Genomic DNA, 23,464 nt, shown 5'->3' with positions numbered 1-23,464 from the left:
TTATGAGATTTGTAGCAAGGCAATGTGATGGTGGAGGTGACGGGATCGCCCTCTTGTTACACCTTCCAACAATCATGAGCTCCTTCTCTTTGGCCTTGGTCCGAATCTTGGTATAGATGTCCATCGTGAAGAGAGTGCTGGCACTGTTGAAGATGGAGGTCAAGGAGGACATCAGGGAGGCCAGCATCACCGACAGCATCAGACCTCGCAAACCTGTCATTCAAGGATTAAATTATATCAAATAATTAAAATAATAATTTTAAATTTAAATAATAATAACAATAATTAACATGATACTAATGAATAATAAAATGTTATAATGTATTAATAACTATGATAACAATTAATAATAATATGGAGGAGGAAGAAGAAGGAATAATAATATAAATAAAATAAATGTTAAAATAATTTAAGAGAAGTAATAGTAATATAATTATTAATGAAATAATTATAAAAATATGATAATCATGATATAAATAATAAAATGAATTATAAAAATATAACAATAATAATAATGGAAGTATTGTAAAATAAAATATTGACATAAATAAAATGAATTATAAAAATACAATATACTCGAGTATAAGCCTAGTTTTTCAGCTCCTTTTTTAGGCTGAAAAAGCTGCCCTCGGCTTATACTTGAGTCAAAGTTATGTATTATTTTGCTCTGCTATTACTATTATTTTTATTATATTTATTATTTTCCTCTATATTGGTATTATTACATTTGCATTATTTTACTCTATTATTATTTTATTTCATTTATTTTACTCTATTTATTATTATCATTATTACATGTATTATTTTACTCTATTATTGGCGTTATTACATTTGTATTATTTTACTCTATTATTATTTTATTACATTTATTTTACTCTATTTATTATTATCATTATTACATGTATTATTTTACTCTATTATTGGCATTATTACATTTGTATTATTTTACTCTATTATTATTATTATTATTATTACATTTATTTACTTCATTATTGTTGTTATTACATTTATTATTTTACTTTCTTTATTATTATTGAAAGGATATGTAAGCACATTGACACTGAAAAAGGTTAGAACAATGGTTTAATCTAAGTTGGGCAGTCTTATTTTAAATTACAGTTTTATGTAAACATTGAAAAACATTTAACCTACTGTTTCTTCAATTAATGTAATTTTATTGGTATCTATATTTATTTTGTATTACCAGTAGCTGCTGCATTTCCCACCCTCGACTTATATTCGAATCCATAAGTTTTCCCATTTTTTGGTGGTAAAATTAGGTGCCTCAGTTTATATTCGGGTCGGCATATACTTGAGTATATATGGTAATATAAAGAGTAATAAAATACATTATAAAATATTATAATAATATGAATAACATGAATTAGACAATTATAAAATACAATGAGAGTAACAAATAAATAAATAAAATAATTTTCAATAAGATTGTAAAGTGTAATAATATTATAATAAAATAAATTATAAAAATACATAGATTCACACACACACACCCCAAACCCACTTTCCCACTTTGGCTTCTTCCTTCCTCCCCTCCCTGGCTCCCTGATCTCAAAGCCACCATGTTTTCCCCTCCTTGCCACGATGGCCTCTTCCTCCTCCTCCTCACCATTGGGCATGAGCCTGACCACCATCAAGGGGTAAGCGACGTTGGAGCAGCCCACCTCTGCCTCACAGACTTCCCAGCACTTCTTGGGGTCAATGCAGGCCACTTCATCTGTGGGAGATAGATATAGGTAGTGTGCTGGTACGGCTGAACCAGGAGCTTCAGCTTCATTTTCTTTCTATTGAGTGTTTGCATATATTCCAAGGTTCCATGCATTCGCAATAAGGTGGCTTCCCTTAGTTTGCAATCATAGGGCTAGTCACCTGTCTATCATTGTTAAGTTTTGGTTCCGCCCCTTTCCCCAGGGCCATGGGAAGAGAGGGAGCCATTTTAGTTCAGTCTTATAGTGGAAAGCTAAGCTACAGGACATGGATTAGCTCCATCTGTAGAAAAGCTTCATTTCCTACAGCATCCGGGGCAGAAATTTGGGGGGGAAACATTCCCAAAGGTCTGGCTGGGAGCTTACAGCCTCTCAGCTTTACAGCATCTGAGGGAAACAGTCCTAAAGTTTCGGAAGAAAACAGTTTTGCAGACCCAAAGAACTCCAGCTGGAGAGTCTACATAGCCTTGACTGGTAGGTCTACTCGGGACCCAAGACGCAGATTGGAACCGGTAGTAGAACCCACATCAGCAAAGCTTAGACAGTAGATTGCCTGGGAGGGGTTAAAAAAGGGTTTTCCTTGTTAAAGAAAGAAATAGTTCTCCAAGCAAGGTGCCTGTCCATTTTGGGGCAAGTTAAGAAGCATTTGTTTAATCTGTTGAAGATCCAAGAAGATCTTCAACAGTGATGGGAATTGTTGTTCAATAACATTTGGGTAAAAACGAAAAAGCACTCAGCACTATGTAGAAGAAAGATAGTTGGTCCTTTCTCTGTCTCCATGGATTCTCCACCCATGATTTCAATGGTCCTTTGAAGGTGCCCATGAGGGTGAAGTGGCCCTTAATGAGCTTTATATCCCTGATCTATGGTATCATAACAGACAATAGAAGTAACATGTGGAGTGGAACCTAGGGCTCTGACTCCAACACCCTTTCATTTTTTCTCAACTTGTATGTATTTTGGTGCACTTTCTTTAAAACATATGCTTTCTTTAATGAGTGCATAATTACACATTGTTCCCATTGACTAAAGTTTCTTTCATGCATTTTTCAGGACTGTGCTCTTTTAAGTGTGCATATTTTCCCCACAGTTTTATTGAACTTTGTTAAACATTTCAAGCCTTTTAAAGACTGTGTATGGGAAAATCCTTGAAGGCCTCTCACCCGTGGCACCCCGGCTCCCCACTGGGCACAAAGAGCACGTCCTGTTTAAAAAATCAATTATTACAGGCCCAGCGCGTGGCAGCACAGGTAGTCCCGAGTGTGAATCTCTATCATTATCATTATTACCATCCTTCCCCCTTAAGAGCCCATTTATATGAACTCCATTCATTCACAAGAACCATCAATTCATAGGATCCTTCCATTCCTTGTCCTTCCCCTTTAAGAGCCCATTCATTCATAAAATCTGTCCATTTTCCTTTCCCTGTAAGGACACATTCATTCACAAGAACCTATTCATTCATCCATTCGTAAGAGCCATCGGTTTATGATCCCTCCCTTTTAAGAAACTATCCAGTGTTTATTATGCACGTGCGATCAATTAAAAATATTTCAAAAGTCATTACAAAACTGGGAGGCACTGGTGTTTTGTTTCCAAAGTGTTTCTATAGTATTGTTAGCAAACATTTTGTTACTATAGCCAGAGTAATGAAATTCCATTACTTTTTCGTTATGGTAATTGTGCAAGTGGGTAGACTTTGGCGCTCATTTCTCCCTCATTTGCACAGCTATTGGGGTGAAACTTGCCACAATGGTACCACTCTTAGCCCATCCAGTTTCAGAATGTTCCCTTTATCCACAGCTTTTGGGGGAATTTTCAAAGTTTTTATAAACAATTTCTTTTTTTAAAAAAACTGCAAGAGCCTTATATCTCCTTGAATTTTCTATACCAGTGATGGGCAACCTTTTGAGCTTGGTGTGTCAAAATTTGCCAAAAACCTGAGCATAACTTGGGTGGGGTGTCAACTTCGAGAAAAAAAAACCCATAATTTTGCAATATTTATAGTTTAAGTAAGAAGAATGTATATTCCATGCTGAGTTACGGAGTGAACAATGCTCAAACGTGCAGATGTTAAATTTGTAGAGTCTTTTACAAGTTTAAGGATGGAATTAGATTGGCTCTTGTAAGGTGTACTTCTCTGTATGTGGCCGCATGTGTCTGCGTGTCATCAAAAATAGCCATACGTGTCAGTGCTGACACACGTGTCATAGGTTCACCATCATGGTTCTATACGATGACACAAGATAACAGGGGATCATTCCCCCCAACTTTCGGAAATATCCATATATATTGATTTTAGGGAATTTTTTAAAGAGAAGCCATTGAAAACCATATGTGTGTGTGTGTGTGTGTGTGTGTGGTGGAAGCTCCTTCTTTGGAGGCTTTTAAACAGAGGCTGGATGGCCATCTGTCAGGGGTGCTTTGAATGTGATTTTCCTGCTTCTTAGCAAAATGGGGTTGGACTGGATGGCCCACCAGGTTTATTCGAATTCTATGATTCTCTCTATATATACACACACATGAGTCCTGCATGTGAATTTTTCCCTCAATGATCCCTCTTCCCCTTTAAGAGTTTCTCCATTCATAAAAACCCCTCCATTCACAAGGTACCCTCCATTCACTTCTTGCTTCCGGAGTTACCTGTGTAGAGGATGCGGCTGATCATCCCCGGCATCACCATCAGGAACATGGGCAGCAGCTTCAGGTATCCACACAGGATGCAGCCCCCTTTGACGTGAGACATGTTCTTGGCAGACAGGCACCGCTGCACAATCACCTGCAACACGCAGGAGGAGAGAGACATCATCAGGGACATCATCCTCAGTACAATAATACAATTAATAATATAATATGTAATTATAATACTGTATTGTCGAAGGCTTTCATGGCCGGAATCAATGGGTTGTTGTGAGTTTTCTGGGCTGTACAGCCATGTTTCAGAAGCATTCTCTCCTGACATTTCGCCCACATCTATGACAGTCATCCTCAAAGGTTGTGCCATCGCGCCTGGGGGCTATAACTCTTAGTGAAAGAGGCATGGACGTGACATCTTTCCCCCAGGGGATTGCTTCTTGTCCTCCTTTAGGAAACTGGAACTCCCAAAGACCAAACTCCCAAAGACCAAAACACTGTAGATAACTCAAAATAAGTTTAATTGTTCACAAAGAGTTATCCCTTTAAGGCAATAAGCTGGAAGTTTCAAAAGGGTAAAGGAAAATATACATTACAGTCTCTGGTTGTCTTGAGTCTAAGGAGTTTTGCAGCTGAGAAGCTTTTCTTTCTCAATGGCTGTGAATGCCGGAGCAATCCACAACCCCAGTCCAAATGGCCTATGTTTGAAGACACAAAGTCTTCCTCTGGTGCCAAAGGACTGGTTTGAAGGCGCTTGAGACTTCCCAACGTCACCCAGGTTGATCTGAACATGAAGCATAAGTCTCAAGGGTAAGAACCTCAGAATTGGTGCTGAGAGGTAACTTAATCAGGGGCTTTTAGAGCCGAGTCTCTTTCTCACATCCATCTGATATAAAGTCTGATGGTGGAATGGAAAAGGAAAGCGCTCCCTTCCTCCAGAAAGAGGTGGAGCCAAACAATTGAGCTGAGGCAGCAATATAACAGGTGCAAACAACATTGATTGACAGCTATAAATAACCAATCAATCCAACTATACATAGGCAAGGTAAAAAGGCAGGATTAAGCATGATACAACAGTTTAAGTCTTGCAACTAACAGTTCTACATATAGGTGGCACCACTTGCGCCGTCACAGAGGTTGTGCGGTCAGCTGGAAACTAGGCAAGTAGGGTTTATATATCTGTGGAATAATGTCCAGGGTGGGAGAAACAACTCTTGTCTGTTTGAGGTAAGTGTTAATGTTGCAATTAATTAGTATTTTATGGCCTATCAGTTTTCAAAGTCTGGCTTCTTACTGCCTGGGGAATTATTATTTGAAAACACAGAAATACTGGACCTTTCTAACAACCACCGTGTCAGGCTACACAGAGAAGCCACTGAAATCCACAAGCATGTGAACAATTTCAACAAAAAAGGAGGAAATCATGAGAATGAACAAAACCTGTTTTGGGAGTATTTAAAACTCTAAAAACATTGCAGTAAATAAATAACAGGAGGAGGAAACCATGAAAATGAACAAAATCTGGCTAGTAGTATTTTAAAAATTCTAAAAACATTGCAGTAAATTAATAACAACGCTCAAAACAGTAGAATTCCAGACAAGAAACAATCAGGGCCAGCTAATCATCTCCCAACAAAGGATTCCCCCAGGCAGCAAAAAGCCAGACCTTGAAACTGCTAGGCCATCAAATGGTACTCAATTGAAACATTCACACCTACCTCCAACAGACAAGAGTTCTTTCTCCCACCCTGGACATTCCCATCCCATTTTCCGAGTGTCCCAATAGACCTCACAACCTCTGAGGATGTCTGCCATAAATGCAGGCAAAACGTCAGGAGAGAATGCTTCTTGAACATGGCCATACAGTCTGAAAAATACAAAACAACCCAATTCTAATACTATATTATTATATGTATACTATACTTTAGTATTATATATATATATATATATATATATATATATATATATATATATATATATAAACAAATTGAGTGTTGTGTGATTTCCAGGCTGTATGGCCAATGTGTTCTAGCATCAGGGAACATAGGCTAGGCTACTTTCAAGGTTGCTAACAGCACCTTTCACACTAGTTTAACAGACAAGGGTTCTTTCCTCCCACTCTGGACATTATTCCACAGGTGTATATGTACTCCACTTGCTTTTCCACCATCCAATCCAGATGAACCATATTAACTGACCTGGTCTGTGCACCAGTACCAAAGGGAGAGGATGGTGAGGCCAAAGATCATTCCCGGCCAAGGCAGATCTCCATTAATAGGGTCCCGGAAGATGTTGAAGGCGTCCGGACGAGGCATGTAGCACTTCTCGGAGATGTTGGCAGTGGCATTAGTGAGGTTTGGAATAGCCTTCATGTACTTCTCCCTGAACTGCTCATAGCCCCCCACTTCGTTGAAGGCTGCATTGAGAGGTACATGAAGCAAACACAATGAGAAAGTGGCATACGTGTCTAGGGAGCGGTGACTCCATGGTCAGGTCTATTTATTATTATTATTATTATTATTATTATTATTATCTAAAACACAATTTATTATTTATTTTATTTGCTTTACTTCTATACCGCCTTTCTCAGCCGAAAGGCGGTTTACATAGTAAAAGTTAACACAACAACATCAAAAAGGCAATTAAAAGCACATTATACAAACATATCAAGTCAAAAACAATCATTATCATAGATGTGCGCCTCAGCAAACAAATCAGAATCAGAATCCGTAATCATAATCCTTTATACCAACTCCTATGTTCAGTTGTACCATCTTCCTATATTCCATTGCACTATTTAGCCGAACGCTTGTTCGTAAAGCCAAGTCTTGACCTTTCTCCGGAATGCCAGCAGTGAAGGGGCCTGTCTGATGTCCACAGGTAGGGCGTTCCACAGCCGAGGGGCCACCACCGAGAAGGCCCTGTCCCTCGTCCCCGCCAACCGCGCCTGCAATGCGGGCGGGACCAAGAGCAGGGCCTCCCCAGACGATCTTAATGTCCTAGTCGGTTCATAGGAGGAGATGCGTTTGGAGAGGTAAGTAGGGCCAGAACCGTTTAGGGCTTTATAGGCTAAAGCCAGCACCTTGAATTGTGCCCGGTAGCAGATTGGCAGCCAGTGGAGCTGGCGCAACAGAGGAGTGGTGTGCTCCCTGAGTGCCGCTCCTGTTAGCAACCTGGCTGCCGAACGTTGGACCATTTGAAGCTTCTGAGCAGTCTTCAAGGGCAACCCCACGTAGAGAGCGTTGCAGCAGTCTAAGCGGGATGTAACCAGAGCGTGGACTACCGTGGCCAAGTCAGACTTCCCAAGGTACGGTCGCAGCTGGCGCACGAGTTTTAACTGTGCAAATGCTCTCCTGGTCACCGCCGAAACCTGGGGTTCCAGGCTCAGCGATGAGTCCAGGGTCACACCCAAGCTGTGAACCTGTGTCTTCAAGGGGAGTGTGACCCCATCCAACACAGGCTGTAACCCTATACCCTGTTCGGCCTTGCGACTGACCAGGAGTACCTCTGTCTTGTCAAGAAGATTAGTACACAGCAAACAAGGTCATTATGCTGGCTGTTGTATTGGATCACATGTCAGACACTATTATTATTATTATTATTATTATTATTATTATTATTATTATTTACTGATACAAAAACACAGTATGTGACAGCAAACGAGATCTATACGCTGGATTTCATATCACAAAATCACAAGTCCAACACTTCCCAAGCATCTAGGACTGTGTGGTGAATTATTATTATTATTATTATTATTATTATTATTATTGATTGTTATTACAGATGTGTTATCGAAGACTTTTGTGGCCTGAATAACTAGGTTATTATGTGTTTTTTGGGCTGTAGGCCATGTTCCAGCAGCATTCTCTCTTGACGTTTCACCTGCATCAGTGGATCATGGCACCTTCCTGTTTGTTCTGAGGTCTGTTGGAAATGAGGCCAGTGGGGTGTATACATACCTGTGGAATAATGTCCAGGATGGGGAAAAAGAACTCTTGTCTCTTTGAAGCAAGTGTGGATGTTGCCATTAGCAAGCTTGAATAGCATTGAGTAGCCTTGCAGGTGCAAAGCCTGGCTGTTGTTTTCCTGAGGGCATCCCTGTTATTATAGATTATTATTATATTTCATATTAGTTATATTTAAAGGTTATGGAGGGAGAGGAAAGAAAGGAATCAGTAAGAAAGTGGGCAGCGGTGGCTCTGTGGTCGGATCTATTATTGTTATTACCATCACAGATTATTTACATTTTATATTATATTTTACATTATTACAATGCTTTATATCATTACATTTTATATTTCTTTTACTATTATTACTATTATTGCATTTTATATTTCTACATCATTATCATTATCATTATTATTGTCTTACCGAATATAGCAAGGATGACGGACCCCACCAACATGATGATGGTCTGCAAGGTATCCGTGTAGATGACCGCAGCTAAGCCGCCTGATAACAGATGCAAATAGGGAGAAATATGTGTGAAAGATGTTTCAAAGGGTCATCTAGTCTGACCCCTTCCTATACAGGAATGCACTCCCAAAGGACTCCCAACAAGGCCCATCCATCCATCTATTCAAAGAAAGATACCCTTACCTGTAATGGTGTAGAGGGCTGTAATGGCCAGCAGCATAATGATGGCCACATAGATGTCCAGACCCATGGCCAGCTTGATGAAGATGGCCCCCGAGAAGATGTCTGACTGGGGAAATATTAGCGAAAATATTATTATTATTTTACATACGATTGTATTATATATTATTATATTTTATATTATTACATATATTATTATAGAATCATAGAATCAAAGAGTTGGAAGAGACCTCATGGGCCATCCAGTCCAACCCCATTCTGCCAAGAAGCAGGAATATTGCATTCAAATCACCCCTGACAAATGGCCATCCAGCCTCTGCTTAAAAGCTTCCAAAGAAGGAGCTTCCACCACACTCTGGGGCAGAGAGTTCCACTGCTGAACGGCTCTCACAGTCAGGAAGTTCTTCCTGATGTTCAGATGGAATCTCCTCTCTTGTAGTTTGAAGCCATTGTTCCGCGTCCTAGTCTCCAAGGAAGCAGAAAACAAGCTTGCTCCCTCCTCCCTGTGGCTTCCTCTCACATATTTATACATGGCTATCATATCTCCTCTCAACCTTCTCTTCTTCAGGCTAAACATACCCAGCTCCTTAAGCCGCTCCTCATAGGGCTTGTTCTCCAGACCCTTGATCATTTTAGTCGCCCTCCTCTGGACACATTCCAGCTTGTCAATATCTCTCTTGAATTGTGGTGCCCAGAATTGGACACAATATTCCAGATGTGGTCTAACCAAAGCAGAATAGAGGGGTAGCATTACTTCCTTAGATCTAGACACTAGGCTCCTATTGATGCAGGCCAAAATCCCATTGGCTTTTTTTGCCGCCACATCACATTGTTGGCTCATGTTTAACTTGTTGTCCACGAGGACTCCAAGATCTTTTTCACACGTACTGCTCTCGAGCCAGGCATTGTCCCCCATTCTGTATCTTTGCATTTCATTTTTTCTGCCAAAGTGGAGTATCTTGCATTTGTCACTGTTGAACTTCATTTTGTTAGTTATACTAGATCACATTGTATCTCTGGTTGTACTGATCCATTTAGTTTTCATTCAGAGCTCCGACAGGGAGCTCTGGCGTGGACTGGTCCATGAGGTCACGAAGAGTCGGAGACGACTGAACAAATGAACAACATCACATTGTATTATTGTGTCATATATCTCACACACACACACACACACACACACAGTATTATAATATATAAAAAAATCTAAAATATATCATAACATATTATTACATATTATTATTGTATATATTAGTACAATATTATTTTCACATAATATATAATATTTTGTAATCTTAGAATCATAGAATAATAGAGTTGGAAGAGAAGACATGGGCCATCAGGTTTAACCCCCCCCCCCCCCCCGCCATGCAAGTAAAGAGCAAACATATATGTCATACTAGCTGTGCCCTGCCATGCGTTGCTGTGGCCTATAGTAAAACTTATCAAAGTTGAGGTAGATATCTGGACTATTATGAAAGAGAGGTACCTGCCTATTCCTTCCCCCTTTTCCTCCCCCTTTCTCTCCTTTCTTCCTTCTCTACCTCTTTCTTTCTTTCACTACTTGGTTTCATCCTTCTCTCTTTCCTTCATTCCCTCCCCCTTTCTTCCTTTGCCTTTCTTCCCTCCCTGTTTGCTTCCTTCTTTCACTTTTTATTTCCTTTTATTTTACCACCACCATCATAATAATAACAATAATGCAATGCATTGCGTCTGGGACCTGACACCTCTCCCATTCCCCCAGAGTCTCATAGGAACAATAGCATAATAATAATAATAATAGAAATAACAACCTTTACCCGCCACGTGTTGCTGTGGCCAATCTTCCCTCTTTCTCTCCTTTCCCTCCTTCCTTCCCTCCCATCTTTCCTTCTCCTCTTCTTTCTCTATCTCTTTCCTTCCTTCCCCCTTTTTCTTTCTTTTCTGCTGTCTCTCTTTTCTTTCCTTCCATCTTTCCTTTTCTTTCCTTTTCTTCTTCCTTCTTTCTCTAACTTTCCTTCCTTCCCCCTTTTTCTTTACCTCCCTTTCTCTTTCTTCCTTCTTTCCTTCCTTCCTGTCTTTCCTAGATTTTGACAGGGCGGGAAGGGGCGGGGTGGGGTTTGGAGGTGGCGTGAAGTAAAAGGAGGTAAGATTGGGGCAGGGGAGTGATGGAGCGTGGGGTTGTGTGTGTGTGTGCGGCGGCGGGGGGAGGGATGGAGCGTGGGGTTGCGTGTGTGTGTGCGGCGGCGGGGGGAGTGATGGAGCGTGGGGTTGCGTGTGTGTGTGCGGCGGCGGGGGGAGTGGGGTTGCATGTGTGCGTGCGGCGGCGGGGGGAGGGATGGAGCGTGGGGTTGCGTGTGTGTGTGCGGCGGCGGGGGGAGTGGGGTTGCGTGTGTGCGTGCGGCGGCGGGGGGAGTGATGGAGCGTGGGGTTGTGTGTGTGTGTGCGGCGGCGGGGGGAGTGGGGTTGCGTGTGTGCGTGCGGCAGCGGGGGGAGTGATGGAGTGTGGGGTTGCGTGTGTGTGTACGACGGCAGGGGGAGTGGGGTTGCGTGTGTGTGTGCAGCGGCGGGGGGAGTGATGGAGTGTGGGGTTGTGTGTGTGTGTGCGGCAGGGGGTGTGTGTGTGCGGGAAGTGGCGCGGCGGGGCTTGGAGTGGGCATGGTTTCCGCAGAGGGAACGTTGGCCAGAAGGCCATGTGCGCGCGCCAGGGAACTTGCGGCTGGGCGCCAATGCGCATGCTCAGTTGTTTTGCCGTTTTGTGAGTGAGTTGTTGTGTTGTTTTTCATTTTGAGTAGATATGTTTGTACCTTGTGGGTTGTGTTATGGGCATGGGAATTTTGGTTAAGTTTCGTTGGGGTTTTTGAGTTTTGTTTTTTTGCCGTTTTGAGTGTGTTGTTGTGTTGTTTTTCATTTGGAGTAGATATGTTTGTACCTTGTGGGTTGTGTTATGGGCACGGGAATTTTGGTTAAGTTTCATTGGGGGATTTTTGAGTTTTGTTGTTTTGCTGTTTTGTGAGTGTGTTGTTGTGTTGTTTTTCATTTTGAGTAGATATGTTTGTACCTTGTGGGTTGTGTTATGGGCATGGGAATTTTGTTTAAGTTTCGTTGGGGGGTTTTTGAGTTTTGTTTCTCCGTTGGATGCCCCTAACATATATATATATATATATATATATATATATATATATATATATATATATAAAAAATATTGTGATTATACAGATAGATAGGTAGATAGGTAGATAGATATAAAATATCATAGTATACATATTATTTTTCAGTGATATATTGTATTATATATATATATATATATATACAATATACTAATGAGCATTATATACATATTATCTTATATATTAATACAATATTTGTACTGTTTTATAGAATATTATAATACAATATATCAATGAATAATAATATGTACTATAATATATTTCAGATTATACATATATATATATATATATATATATATATATATATAAATAATCTAAAAGATATTATAGTACATATTATTCATTGATATATTGTATTATAATATTCTATGATACAAATAATCTAAAAGATATTATAGTACATATTATTATTCATTGATATATTGTATTATAATATTCTATGATACAGTACCTATATTGTATTAATATATAAGATAATATGTATATAATGTTCATTACTATATTGTATATTGTATAATATAATATTTATATTTTATATCATAGATTATATGATATATAATATATTACATTGTTATAATATTACTATGATATATTTAATTATATTATTGTAATATTATATATGTTTTATTTAGATAATTAGATTGTTTTACAATATTATTTTATATATATATTAGATTATTATGATACTGCTAGATTGTATTACATCACATTATTATTATATATGTACTATATATTATTATATTACATTATTATATTATTATATTATATTATATTATAATGATTATATTATATTATTGAATTACATCACATTATTATTATTATTATTATTATTATTATTATTATTATTTTAATCAACTACCAAACTCACAAATTTTGTATTTTGTCTGTTTGTTTGCTTTGTTCTGTTAGAAATGTAATATAATTGACTGGTTACCCTGACACGACGAATAAATAAATATTATTATTATATTATATTGTAATATATTATTATGTCTCATATATATAAGAAGGTCCAAGCCTCCATTAGTTCCCTTCCCATCCCATTAAGCCCCCACTTTATGGCACTCATTCACTACTTCCTTTGACCTTTTGATGGTTTATATAATGGGAAATTAAGATCAGACTGATTAATTAGTAACCCGCTTATCAAGGGGTCAAAGTCATTATCTCTCCATAGCAACGACGGGCCCTTCTACACAGCCCTATATCCCAGAAGATCAAGGCAGATAATCCCACCAGATCCATAGCTTTACCTAGCTCACGTTTGACTAGTTTCCTTGCCAGAAGATCATGGAGGACCTTGTCGAAGGCCTTACTGAAATCCAGATATGCTCCATCCGCAGCATTTAACTTTAATTAGGAATAGTTCCAGACTTTGAGGCTACATCACTGTGCAATTTTAGTACAAAAACCTTTTTAAAGGTCATAGAGTGATGTTGGGTGTGTTTTGAATGAATTGGGAGGAGACACCAAATTGGGAGGGAGAGCCAATACTCCAGAGGACAGGAGCAGAATTCAAAACGATCTTGACAGATTAGAGAGATGAAGGGCCAAAACTAACAAAATGAAGTTCAACAGGGACAAATGCAAGATACTCCACTTAGGCAGAAAAAACGAAATGCAAAGATACAGAATGGGGGACGATGCCTGGCTTGAGAGCAGTACATGTGAAAAAGATCTTGGAGTCCTCGTGGACAGGAAGGTGAACATGAGCCATGAGTGATGTGGCGGCAAAAAAAGCCCATGGGATTTTGGCCTGCATCAATAGGAGCATAGTGTCTAGATCTAGGGAAGTCATGCTCCCCACGCTCTATTCGGCTTTGGTTAGACCACACCTGAAATATTGTGTCCAATTCTGGGCACCACAATTCAAGAGAGATATTGACAAACGGCAATGTGTCCAGAGGAGGGTGACTGAAATGATCAAGGGTCTGGAGAACAAGCCCTATGAGGAGCAGCTTAAGGAGCTGGGCATGTTTAGCCTGAAGAAGAGAAGGCTGAGAGGAGATATGATAGCCATGTATAAATATGCGAGAGGAAGCCACAGGGAGGAGGAGGGAGCAAGCTTGTTGTCTGCTTCCATGGAGATTAGGACAAGGAACAATGGCTTCAAACTACAAGAAAGGAGATTTTATCTGAACATGAGAAAGAACTTCCTGACTGTGAGAGCCGTTCAGCAGTGGAACTCTCTGCCCCGGAGTGTGGTGGAGGCTCCTTCCTTGGAAGCTTTCAAACAGAGGCTGGATGGCCATCTGTCAGGGGTGATTTGAATGCAATATTACTGCTTCTTGGCAGAATGGGGTTGGACTGGATGGCCCAGGAGGTCTCTTCCAACTCTTTGATTCTATGATTCTTTGATTCTATGAGACAGCCTTCCAAGGAACTATGAGTCAAAGAGCAGTATAAGAATCACAATTACCAGGTGTGATGAGGAGAGGATGCATCCCGCCTCAATACAGTATGCATCCAGTCTTAAAAGAATATCAGATGCTTACTGATATAAACGGATTATATCCCACTGTGATATGGTCCTTAGTTACGTCCCACCTGGATGACTGTAATGCACTCTACATAGGGCTACATTTGAAGAGTGCTCAAAAGCTTCAACTGGTCCAAAGAGCTGCATCCAGGTTGCTCACTGGGGTTGGCTAAGGAGGCAGACAACCTCCCTGTTGAAGAAGCTCCACTGGCTGCCTGTCTGTTTCTGGACACAATTAAAAGGGTTGGTGATGAAACCCTTTATGGCTCCGGTCGAGGTTACCTGAAGGTCTGTATCAATTTCTATGAACCTGGTTGACAACTAGGAAGGACCTCCTCTTGGTCCCACCACCCACTCAAGGACACTTGGTAGGAACACGGGAAAGGGACTTTCCTCCCCTTGAGGCTCTGCCCCCTCCTTTAAAGCAAAAGCCAATGGCAGCAATGGATGGAGGGAGGATGCTTCAGGCCATATTGGATAGTCTCTGCCCCTTGGAGGCTCCACCCCCTCCCTCAAAGGGGCCCCCCAACTTCGAAGGTGGCCACCACTCACCGAGATCTTGGTCAAAATGTAGAGTAGGAGTGAAAGGACGGAGAGGTAGATCTGGATCCGCTTCCCTCCGAAGCGCTTCTTGAGATACTCTGGCATTGTCACCACCTGATGAGGGTTAGAAGATTCAGGGGTTGGGGTCAGTTAGGATCAGGGGTCAAAGATTAGCATCAGGAGTCAAAGATCAGTGAGATTGAGGATCATCCATGACTCTAATTACAATTAGAGTCATGATTGAGGTTATGGTTAGACTAAGGCTTCATTAGAGTAAGGGTTGGAGTTATTGTTATTATGAGACCTCCATATGATGTTGAAGTTGGGTAGCATTAGAGCTACGAATAGGGTGGGAGTAAGGGATGGGTAGAGATAGGACAGGTAGGCAGGTTGGGTTCAAACAAGGGTTAGGGGTCACTTAGGGTTACGATTGAGTTTGAATAAGGTTTAAGGTTGCAGTAAGATTGGATATAGTTATGTTTTAGGGCAGTGTTTCTCAACCCTGATGGGGTTGTGAGGGGGTGTCAGAGGGGTCACCAAAGACCATAAGAAAACACAGTAATGGGATTCCATGTGGGAAGTTTGAGCAAATTCTATCGTTGGTGGAGTTCAGAATGTTCTTTGATTGTAATGAACTATAAATCCCAGCAACTACAACTCCCAAATGTCAAGATCTATTTTCCCCAGACTCCACCAGTGTTCACATTTGGGCATATTGAGTATTCGTGCCAAGTTTGGTCCAGATCCATCATTGCATGAGTCCACAGTGCTCTCTGGATATAGGTGAACTACAACTCCCAAACTCAAGGTCAATGCCCATCAAACCCTCCTAGTGTTTTCCATTGGTCATGGGAGCCAAGTTTGGTTCAAATACATCACTGGTGGAGTTCAGAATGCTCTTTGATTATAAGTGAACTATAAATCCCAGCAACTACAACTCCCAAATAACAAAATCAATCCTCCCCCAACCCCACTAGCATTCACATTTGGGTGTATTGGGTATTTGTGCCCAGTTTGGTCCAGTGAATGAAAATGCATCCTGCATATCAGATATTTACATTATGATTTATAACAGTAGTAAATTGACTGTCATGAAGTAGCAACAAAAACAATATTATGGTTGGGGGTCAACACAACATGAGGGACTATATTAAGGGGTCACGGCATTAGGAAGGTTGAGAAACACTGGTTTAGGGTCAAGGGTTAGGGTTAGAAGGCATATTCAATAAATACGTAGTACAATTTAAATAGTATAAAACAAATAGTTACAAAAGCAATAATAACACATTAAAACAACATCAGTAAAGGGTAAATGTAAAAACCTGAGGGATGGGTTTAGAATAAGTATAGAGTTCAGATGAGAGTTAGGGTTGTAAGGAATGGGTTTGAACAAAGGTCAGGATTAGAGTCAGAAATGGGTTAGAATCAGGGTAAGGGTTCAGTTTGGGTGAAATGATGAGTTAGATTAAGGGCTGGAGGAAGATAGAGGTTAGCATAAGAGTTAGGAGTGGGGTTGGAGTAAAGGATGGATTGAATAGGGTTAGGGTTCAGGATAAAAGATGGGTTAGAGCTAGAGTTAGGATCAGGGATTAATTAGGATTGAAGTCAGGAATCAGTTAGAATAAAGGTTAGTTCTACATTTGGCTTGGAGTAAGATTTAGGGGTAGAACTGGGGTCAGGGACAAGGTTGGAGTTAGGGTCAGGAGTTGGTTGCAATTAGGGGTAGACCTGAGCTAAGGGATGAGTTAGGATAATGATCAAGGTTAGTGAGGGTTTGTTATGGGTCAAATATAGAGTTTGATCAAGGATGGGCTTGAATTAGGGACGTCATTAGAGTTACAGATGGGCTGGAATTAGAGTCAGAATAAGGATCACGGTTCAAATTAGAGTCCTATATTTAGTCTTAGGGTCACCATTAAGTTCATACTCACCCCGGCCTTGATGTAAATGGGGACGAAGAGCCAGCCCAGGAACACCACCATCACCAGCGCCTGGAGCCAATTAAGATACAGATAGATAGATAGATAGATAGATAGATAGATAGATAGATAGATAGATAGATATAGAGAGATAGATAGATAGATAGATCATATTATCATAGTTGTTGTTGTTCATTCGTTCAGTCGTCTCCGACTCTTCGTGACCTCATGGACCAGCCCACGCTAGAGCTCCCTGTCGGCCATCACCACCCCCAGCTCCTTCAAGGTCAGTCCAGTCACTTCCAGTCACATAGATGATATGATATATAACATATTATATTGTTATAATATTATTAGGATATATTTAATTATATTATTATAATATTATATATGTTTTATATAGATAATTAGATTTTTTTACAATATTATTTTTTATATATTAGATTATTATGTTACTGCTAGATTGTATTACATTACATCACATTATTATTATATATGTAATATATGTATTATTATAATATTATTATTATATTACATTGTAATAGATAGATAGATAGATAGATAGATAGATAGATAGATAGATAGGTAAAGGTTGTCCCCTGACATTAAGTCCAGTCATGTCCGACTCTGGGGTGTGGTGCTCATTTCCATTTCTAAGCCGAAGAGCCGGCGTTGTCTATAGACATCTCCAAGGTCATATGGTCGGCATGACTGCATGGAGCGCCCTTACCTTCCTGCCGGAGCGGTATCTATTGATCTACTCACATTTGCATGTTTTTGAACTGCTAGGTTGGCAGAAGCTGGGCTGACAGCGGAAGCTCACGCCGCTCCCCGGGTTTGAACCTGCGACCTTTTGGTCAACAAGCTCAGCAGCTCAGCACTTTAACCCACTGCGCCACCGCGGGCTCCAGATAGATAGATAGATAGATAGATAGATAGATAGATAGTCAAATTTCCTATAATCAATCAATCAATTGGGATCAATACTCACATTCCACTCGATCCCCCCAATGGCAATCCCAGCAGCTGCCCCGGTCCCAGCCAGACCCACAAAATGACTACTGCCGATGTTGCTGGCGAAGAGGGAGGCCCCAATCTGGAGGATATCAGAAAGCGAGCAATACATTAAGCAATCTATTTGACAGTCGATCAATTTATTTACTTCATTTTTACCCTGCCTTTCTCACCCGAGGGGACTCAAAGCAGCTTACAGCTTCGGCAAGAATTCAATGCCAGTAAAAACATATCCCAGAATTAAAACAATTAACAGTTTTATTAATTCGTCAATCGAGCCATCCATTGATCAATTAAACATCAGGAAACCATGTGCCCCAATCAGGGAAGAGAGGAGGGAGAGGCAAAGCTATGAAGTGCCTTTCTTGGAAAATTTGCTCAATCTAATTGATTGATTGATCGATTGATCAGTAAATCAATAAAGCCACTCACCGGCCACCAAGCCATGTTGCGCCCAGCCAGGAAGAAGCCCCCAACAGTCCCACGGTTCGTTGAATACATGGCCTAAAATCAGAGGAAAAAAAATAGTTAAAATATCAATTATTAAAACATCCACTTAAAAATACGCAAATTCAGAATAATAATCCAAGGTCAATGCATTGTCGGTCACATAAAATCACTCTCATTCATTAATGGAAGGTTTTGATTAAGATAGAAAAACAGATAGATAGAGAAGGAAAGATATCAGATAGATAGATAGATAGATAGATAGATAGATAGATAGATAAATAGAGAAAGATATTGATAGAACTGTAGATAGAAAAAGAGAGAAAAGATATTAGGTAGACAGATGGATAGATATTGATAGATAAAATTGAGGACAGAATAATGGAATTATAGATCGAGATAGATAACGATTGATGGATGATAGGTAGATATTTATGAATGATAGAACTGCAGAGAGAAACAGAGAAAAAGATATTAGATAAATAAATAGATTAAAATATAGATCTATTGTTGAAGGCTTTCATGGCCAGAATCACTGGGATGTTGTAGGTTTTTTCGGGCTATATGGCCATGGTCTAGAGGCATTCTCTCCTGACGTTTCACCTGCATCTATGGCAAGCATCCTCAGAGGTAGTGAGGTCTGTTGGAACTAGGAAAATGGGTTTATATATCTGTGGAATGACCAGGGAGGGACAAAGGACTCTTGTCTGCTGGAGCTAGGTGTGAATGTTTCAACTGACCACCTTGATTAGCATTTGATGGCCTGACAGTGCCTGGAGCAAACTTTTGTTGAGGGGTGATTAGCTGTCCTTGTTTGTTTCCTCTCTGTTGTTGTGCTGTTGTAATTTTAGATGAATCAACCTGGACACAGCATTTTATTTGAGAACACAGAAGTGCTGGACCACTCTCACAACCACCATGTCAGGCTACACAGAGAAGCCATTGAAATCCACAAGCATGTGGACAATTTCAACAGAAAGGAGGAAACCATGAAAAGGAACAAAGTCTGGTTTCCAATATTTAAAAAAACTCTAAAATTAGAACAGCACAACAACAGAGAGGAAACAAACAAGGACATCTCATCACCTCTCAACAAAAGTTTGCTCCAGGCCATCAAATGCTAATCAAGGTGGTCAGTTGAAACATTCACACCTAGCTCCAGCGGACGAGAGTCCTTTGTCCCACCCTGGTCATTCCACAGATATATAAACCCCTTTTCCCTAGTTCCAACAGACCTCACTACCTGTGAGGATGCTTGCCATAGATGCAGGCGAAACGTCAGGAGAGAATGCCTCTAGACCATGGCCATATAGCCCGGAAAAACCTACAACAACCCAAAATATAGATCAACTAGCTGTACCCGGCCACGCGTTGCTGTGGCGTAGTGTGTTGTTTTGGAAAATGTAGTACTGACAAAGTAGTGGTGCTGTGGCCAACCTTCCCCCTATCTCCCCTTCTTTCCCTCCTTCCTTCACTCCCTGTTTCCTTCCTTCCTTCCCGTCTTTCCTTCTCTCCTTCCTTCCTTCTCTATCGCTTTCCTTCCTTCCCCCTTTTTCTTTCTCTTCTGTTGTCTCTCTTTTCTTCCTTCTCTCTTTCCTCCTTTCTTTCCCTCCCTCTTTCTCTACATTTTATCCCCTTCCTTCGCTCCCTCTTTCCTTCCTTCTTCCTTTTTCTCTTCTGCAGTCTGTCTTTTCTTCCTTCTCTCTTTCCATCTTTCCTTCCATCCCTCTTTCTCTACATCTTCCCCCCTTCCTTCGCTCCTTCTTTCGTTCCTTCTTTCCCTTTTTTCTTTCCTTCTCTCCTTCCTTCTTTCTCTAACTTTCCTTCCTCCCCCTTTTTCTTTCCCTCCCTCTTTCTCTCCTTTCTTCCTTTTCTACCTATATTCTTTCCTTCCTTCTTTCTTTCCCTCCCTCTTTCTCTCCTGTCAGGGGTGATTTGAATGCAATATTCCTGCTTCTTGGCAGAATGGGGTTGGACTGGATGGCCCATGAGGTCTCTTCCAACGCTTTGATTCTATGATTCTATGATTCTTCCTTGACAGATTAGAAGGGGGCGTGGCTTGGAGGTAACGTGAGGAGGGAGGAGGGGAGGGGGGATGGGTTTAGAAGGGGGCGTGGCTTGGAGGTAACGTGAGGAGGGGGAGGGGAGGGGGGGGTGTTTAGAAGGGGGCGTGGCTTGGAGGTAACGTGAGGAGGGAGGAGGGGAGGGGGGATGGGTTTAGAAGGGGGCGTGGCTTGGAGGTAATGTTAGGAGGGTAGAGGGAGGAGGGGAGGGGGTGTGCCGCCGGGGGGGGGGGCGAGGGGCGGCGGGGTGCGCGCGTGGCGGGGAGTTTGCGCCGCGCGCGCGCGTGTGTGCCGCCGGGGGGGGCGAGGGGCGGCGGGTTCGCTTGTGGGGGGGAAGTTTGCGCCGCGCGCGCGTGTGCCGCAGGGGGGGGGTGAGGGGCGGCGGGTGCGCGCGTGGCGGGGAGTTTCCGCCGCGCGCGCGTGTGTGCCACCGGGGGGGGGCGAGGGGCGGCGGGTTCGCTTGTGGGGGGGAAGTTTGCGCCGCGCGCGCGTGTGCCGCGGGGGGGGGTGAGGGGCGGCGGGTGCGCGCGTGGCGGGGAGTTTCCACCGCGCGCGCGTGTGTGCCGCCGGGGGGGGCGAGGGGCGGCGGATGCGCGCGTGGCGGGGAGTTTGCGCTGCGGGCGCATGTGTGCCGCGCGGGGGGTGGGGGGTGGGAGGGGCCGTACGTGCGCGCGTGCCGGGGAGTTTGCGCCAGTGCGCATGTTCAGTTGTTTTGTGGTGTTTTTGTCGTTGCAGTGGTGTTTGTTTTATTTTGGAGTAGATTAGTTTGTAGCGAGTGGGTTGGCCTAGGGGCATGGCAATTTTGGTTAAGTTTCGTTGGGGGGTTGTGGAGTTATGCGGCTCCGTACGACGCCCCCTACAGATTTATATATATAGATAGATAGTAAACACGACAAATGAGACAACTAAATCTAGAAAAGCAGTCAGTTGTCCCATGGTTGGCTAATTTGATTGATTGATTGACTGATTGATTGAAGTGGACAGTGGAGGCTGTTATGTTGCAAGTCCAGAGAATGCAGCCCATAGAACAACAGGGCAGTTGATGTAAATCAGTCTATCAATCATAGAGATACAATTTTCTAAAAGCCCCAGGAATCCAACAATTCAAGGATTCGGGAAGCAAGGAGTTAGGGATTTGGAGAATTGGGAATTCAAGGAATTGATGATATTATGCCATCCAGGATTCAGGAGTTTGAAGAGTCACAGATTGGAGGATTTGGGGAGCAAAGTATTTGGGGATTTTTGTGGATTTCATGGATTTGGAGACTTGGGGGATCAGACATTTAGAAATTTGGGGTTTTGTGGAGTCAGGGATTTGGGAATTTGACAAATTCAGAGATTGAAGAATTCAGGAGATTTGGTGAATTCATGGGTTTGGGGAGGAAGGATTCAAAGATCTGGGGAATTCATAGATTTGGGGAATTTGTGGATTGGGTGAATCCAGGGTTCAGGGATTTGGGAAATTGGGTGAATCAAGGATTGAGGAATTTGAGAAATCAATGAGTTTAGTGAGCCAAGGATTTGGAGAATTCAGAGAATCAAGGGTTGAGGGATCTGGCGAATTTGTAGAGTTGGTGAATCAAGAGTTAAGGGAATTGGGTTAATTAAGGATTCGGAGACTCAAGAATTTGCAGATTTGGGGAAGACACAGAATCAAGGATTGAGGGATCTGGGGGATTCATAGATTGCAAGAATCAAGTATTCGTAGAGTTGTGGATTTGGAGGATTTGTGGATTTAGTGAGCCAAGGATTTGGGGAATTCACAGAATCAAGGGCTGAGGGATCTGGCGAATTTGTAGAGTTAGTGAATCAAGAGTTTGGGAAATTGGGTGAATTAAGGATTCGGAGACTCAAGGATTTGCAGATTTGGGGAAGTCACAGAATAAAAGATTGAGGGATCTGGTGGATTCATGGATTGCGAGAATCAAGTATTCGTAGAGTTGTGGATTTGGAGGATTTGTGGATTTAGTGAATAAGGGATTGAGGGAATTTGGTGGATCAAGGATTTGGCAATGTGTTGAAGACCCTCCTGGAACTCACCCAGAGGCCCACGGCGAGGACCACCAGGAAGTAGACCACGATAACAGCGATGTCAGCCGGGTTGTCCACTGCCACCCTCTTTTGTGTGGCTCCTTTGTCCATTGTGGTCAGCAGCCCCTGCGGGAGCGTGGTGACCTCCATCCTTCCTTTTCCTCTCTTCCTTTCCTTTCTTCTGTTTTCCTTTCGTATCCGTTTGATAAGGAGCCTCTCTCCTCATCGCCAGGGGTTAATGATCAAACCCTCTCAGGAGGGAGCTCTAATGGCTCACCTGCGGCTCATTCGCTGCCTTTGTTAATAAAGAAACCTGCTGCAGGTGCGGCAGATAATACTCCCGTCCTTCCTTCTTTCGGAAAGGAGACATCTTCACCTGGTGTCACCTGGGAGTTATTTGGGGTCAACAAAGATCCCAGAGGAAGGGAGGGTTGACCCTTAAGAGGAAATAAGGAAAGGAAAGGCAGGAGGAGGAACTGTCCACGGAGAGCCTTCTCTTGCCAGTTTTCTTTTCTGCTCTGCATTGTATTTTTATGATATTCCCTCTTTGTCTTTTGCACTTGAAGCAGTTTATTATTATTATTATTATTATTATTATTATTACTATTATTTTACTGACACAAAAGAACAGTATATTGATGTCGAGCCCCCACCCCCAAAGTAAGGGATAGTGACTTATAGTTCTGCAAAGGGCAAGGGCACCAGACTACACAACAAGGGTTAAGTCTTGGTCACATTGCCAAGGCACTGACAACAAGGACCCCACGAGGCTTTTGGGAAATGGCTGGATCTTGGGACTTCTGCCCTTTGTGAGAGTTGTAGTTTCCCAAGGACCAAAGCGTGAATCAGTTGCAGCACAGCTGGG

The 23,464-nt window shown here is 41.8% G+C and overlaps 1 protein-coding gene across 1 annotated transcript in view; it reads right to left on the bottom strand.

Moving 5' to 3' along the window:
- LOC132772551 (sodium/glucose cotransporter 1-like) overlaps positions 1-22,749 on the bottom strand; it is a 28,486-nt gene extending 5,737 nt beyond the window's left edge. Inside the window, exons 1-11 of the mRNA XM_067467071.1 lie at positions 22,609-22,749; positions 18,491-18,562; positions 18,036-18,140; positions 17,057-17,116; positions 15,135-15,239; positions 8,961-9,066; positions 8,733-8,813; positions 6,557-6,774; positions 4,368-4,503; positions 1,628-1,735; positions 63-213 (exon numbers count right to left, since the gene is read on the bottom strand). Of these exons, the coding sequence (XP_067323172.1) occupies positions 63-213; positions 1,628-1,735; positions 4,368-4,503; positions 6,557-6,774; positions 8,733-8,813; positions 8,961-9,066; positions 15,135-15,239; positions 17,057-17,116; positions 18,036-18,140; positions 18,491-18,562; positions 22,609-22,749 (1,283 nt within the window). The remainder of the gene's footprint in view (positions 1-62; positions 214-1,627; positions 1,736-4,367; positions 4,504-6,556; positions 6,775-8,732; positions 8,814-8,960; positions 9,067-15,134; positions 15,240-17,056; positions 17,117-18,035; positions 18,141-18,490; positions 18,563-22,608) is intronic.
- Between the last annotated feature and the right edge of the window lie 715 nt (positions 22,750-23,464).

This window comes from Anolis sagrei, chromosome 4 (assembly GCF_037176765.1).
Source record: "Anolis sagrei isolate rAnoSag1 chromosome 4, rAnoSag1.mat, whole genome shotgun sequence".
Taxonomy (NCBI): Eukaryota; Metazoa; Chordata; class Lepidosauria; order Squamata; family Dactyloidae; genus Anolis; species Anolis sagrei.
Note: the sequence above shows the minus strand (reverse complement) of the source record. Positions and strands in the feature narration are given on the sequence as shown.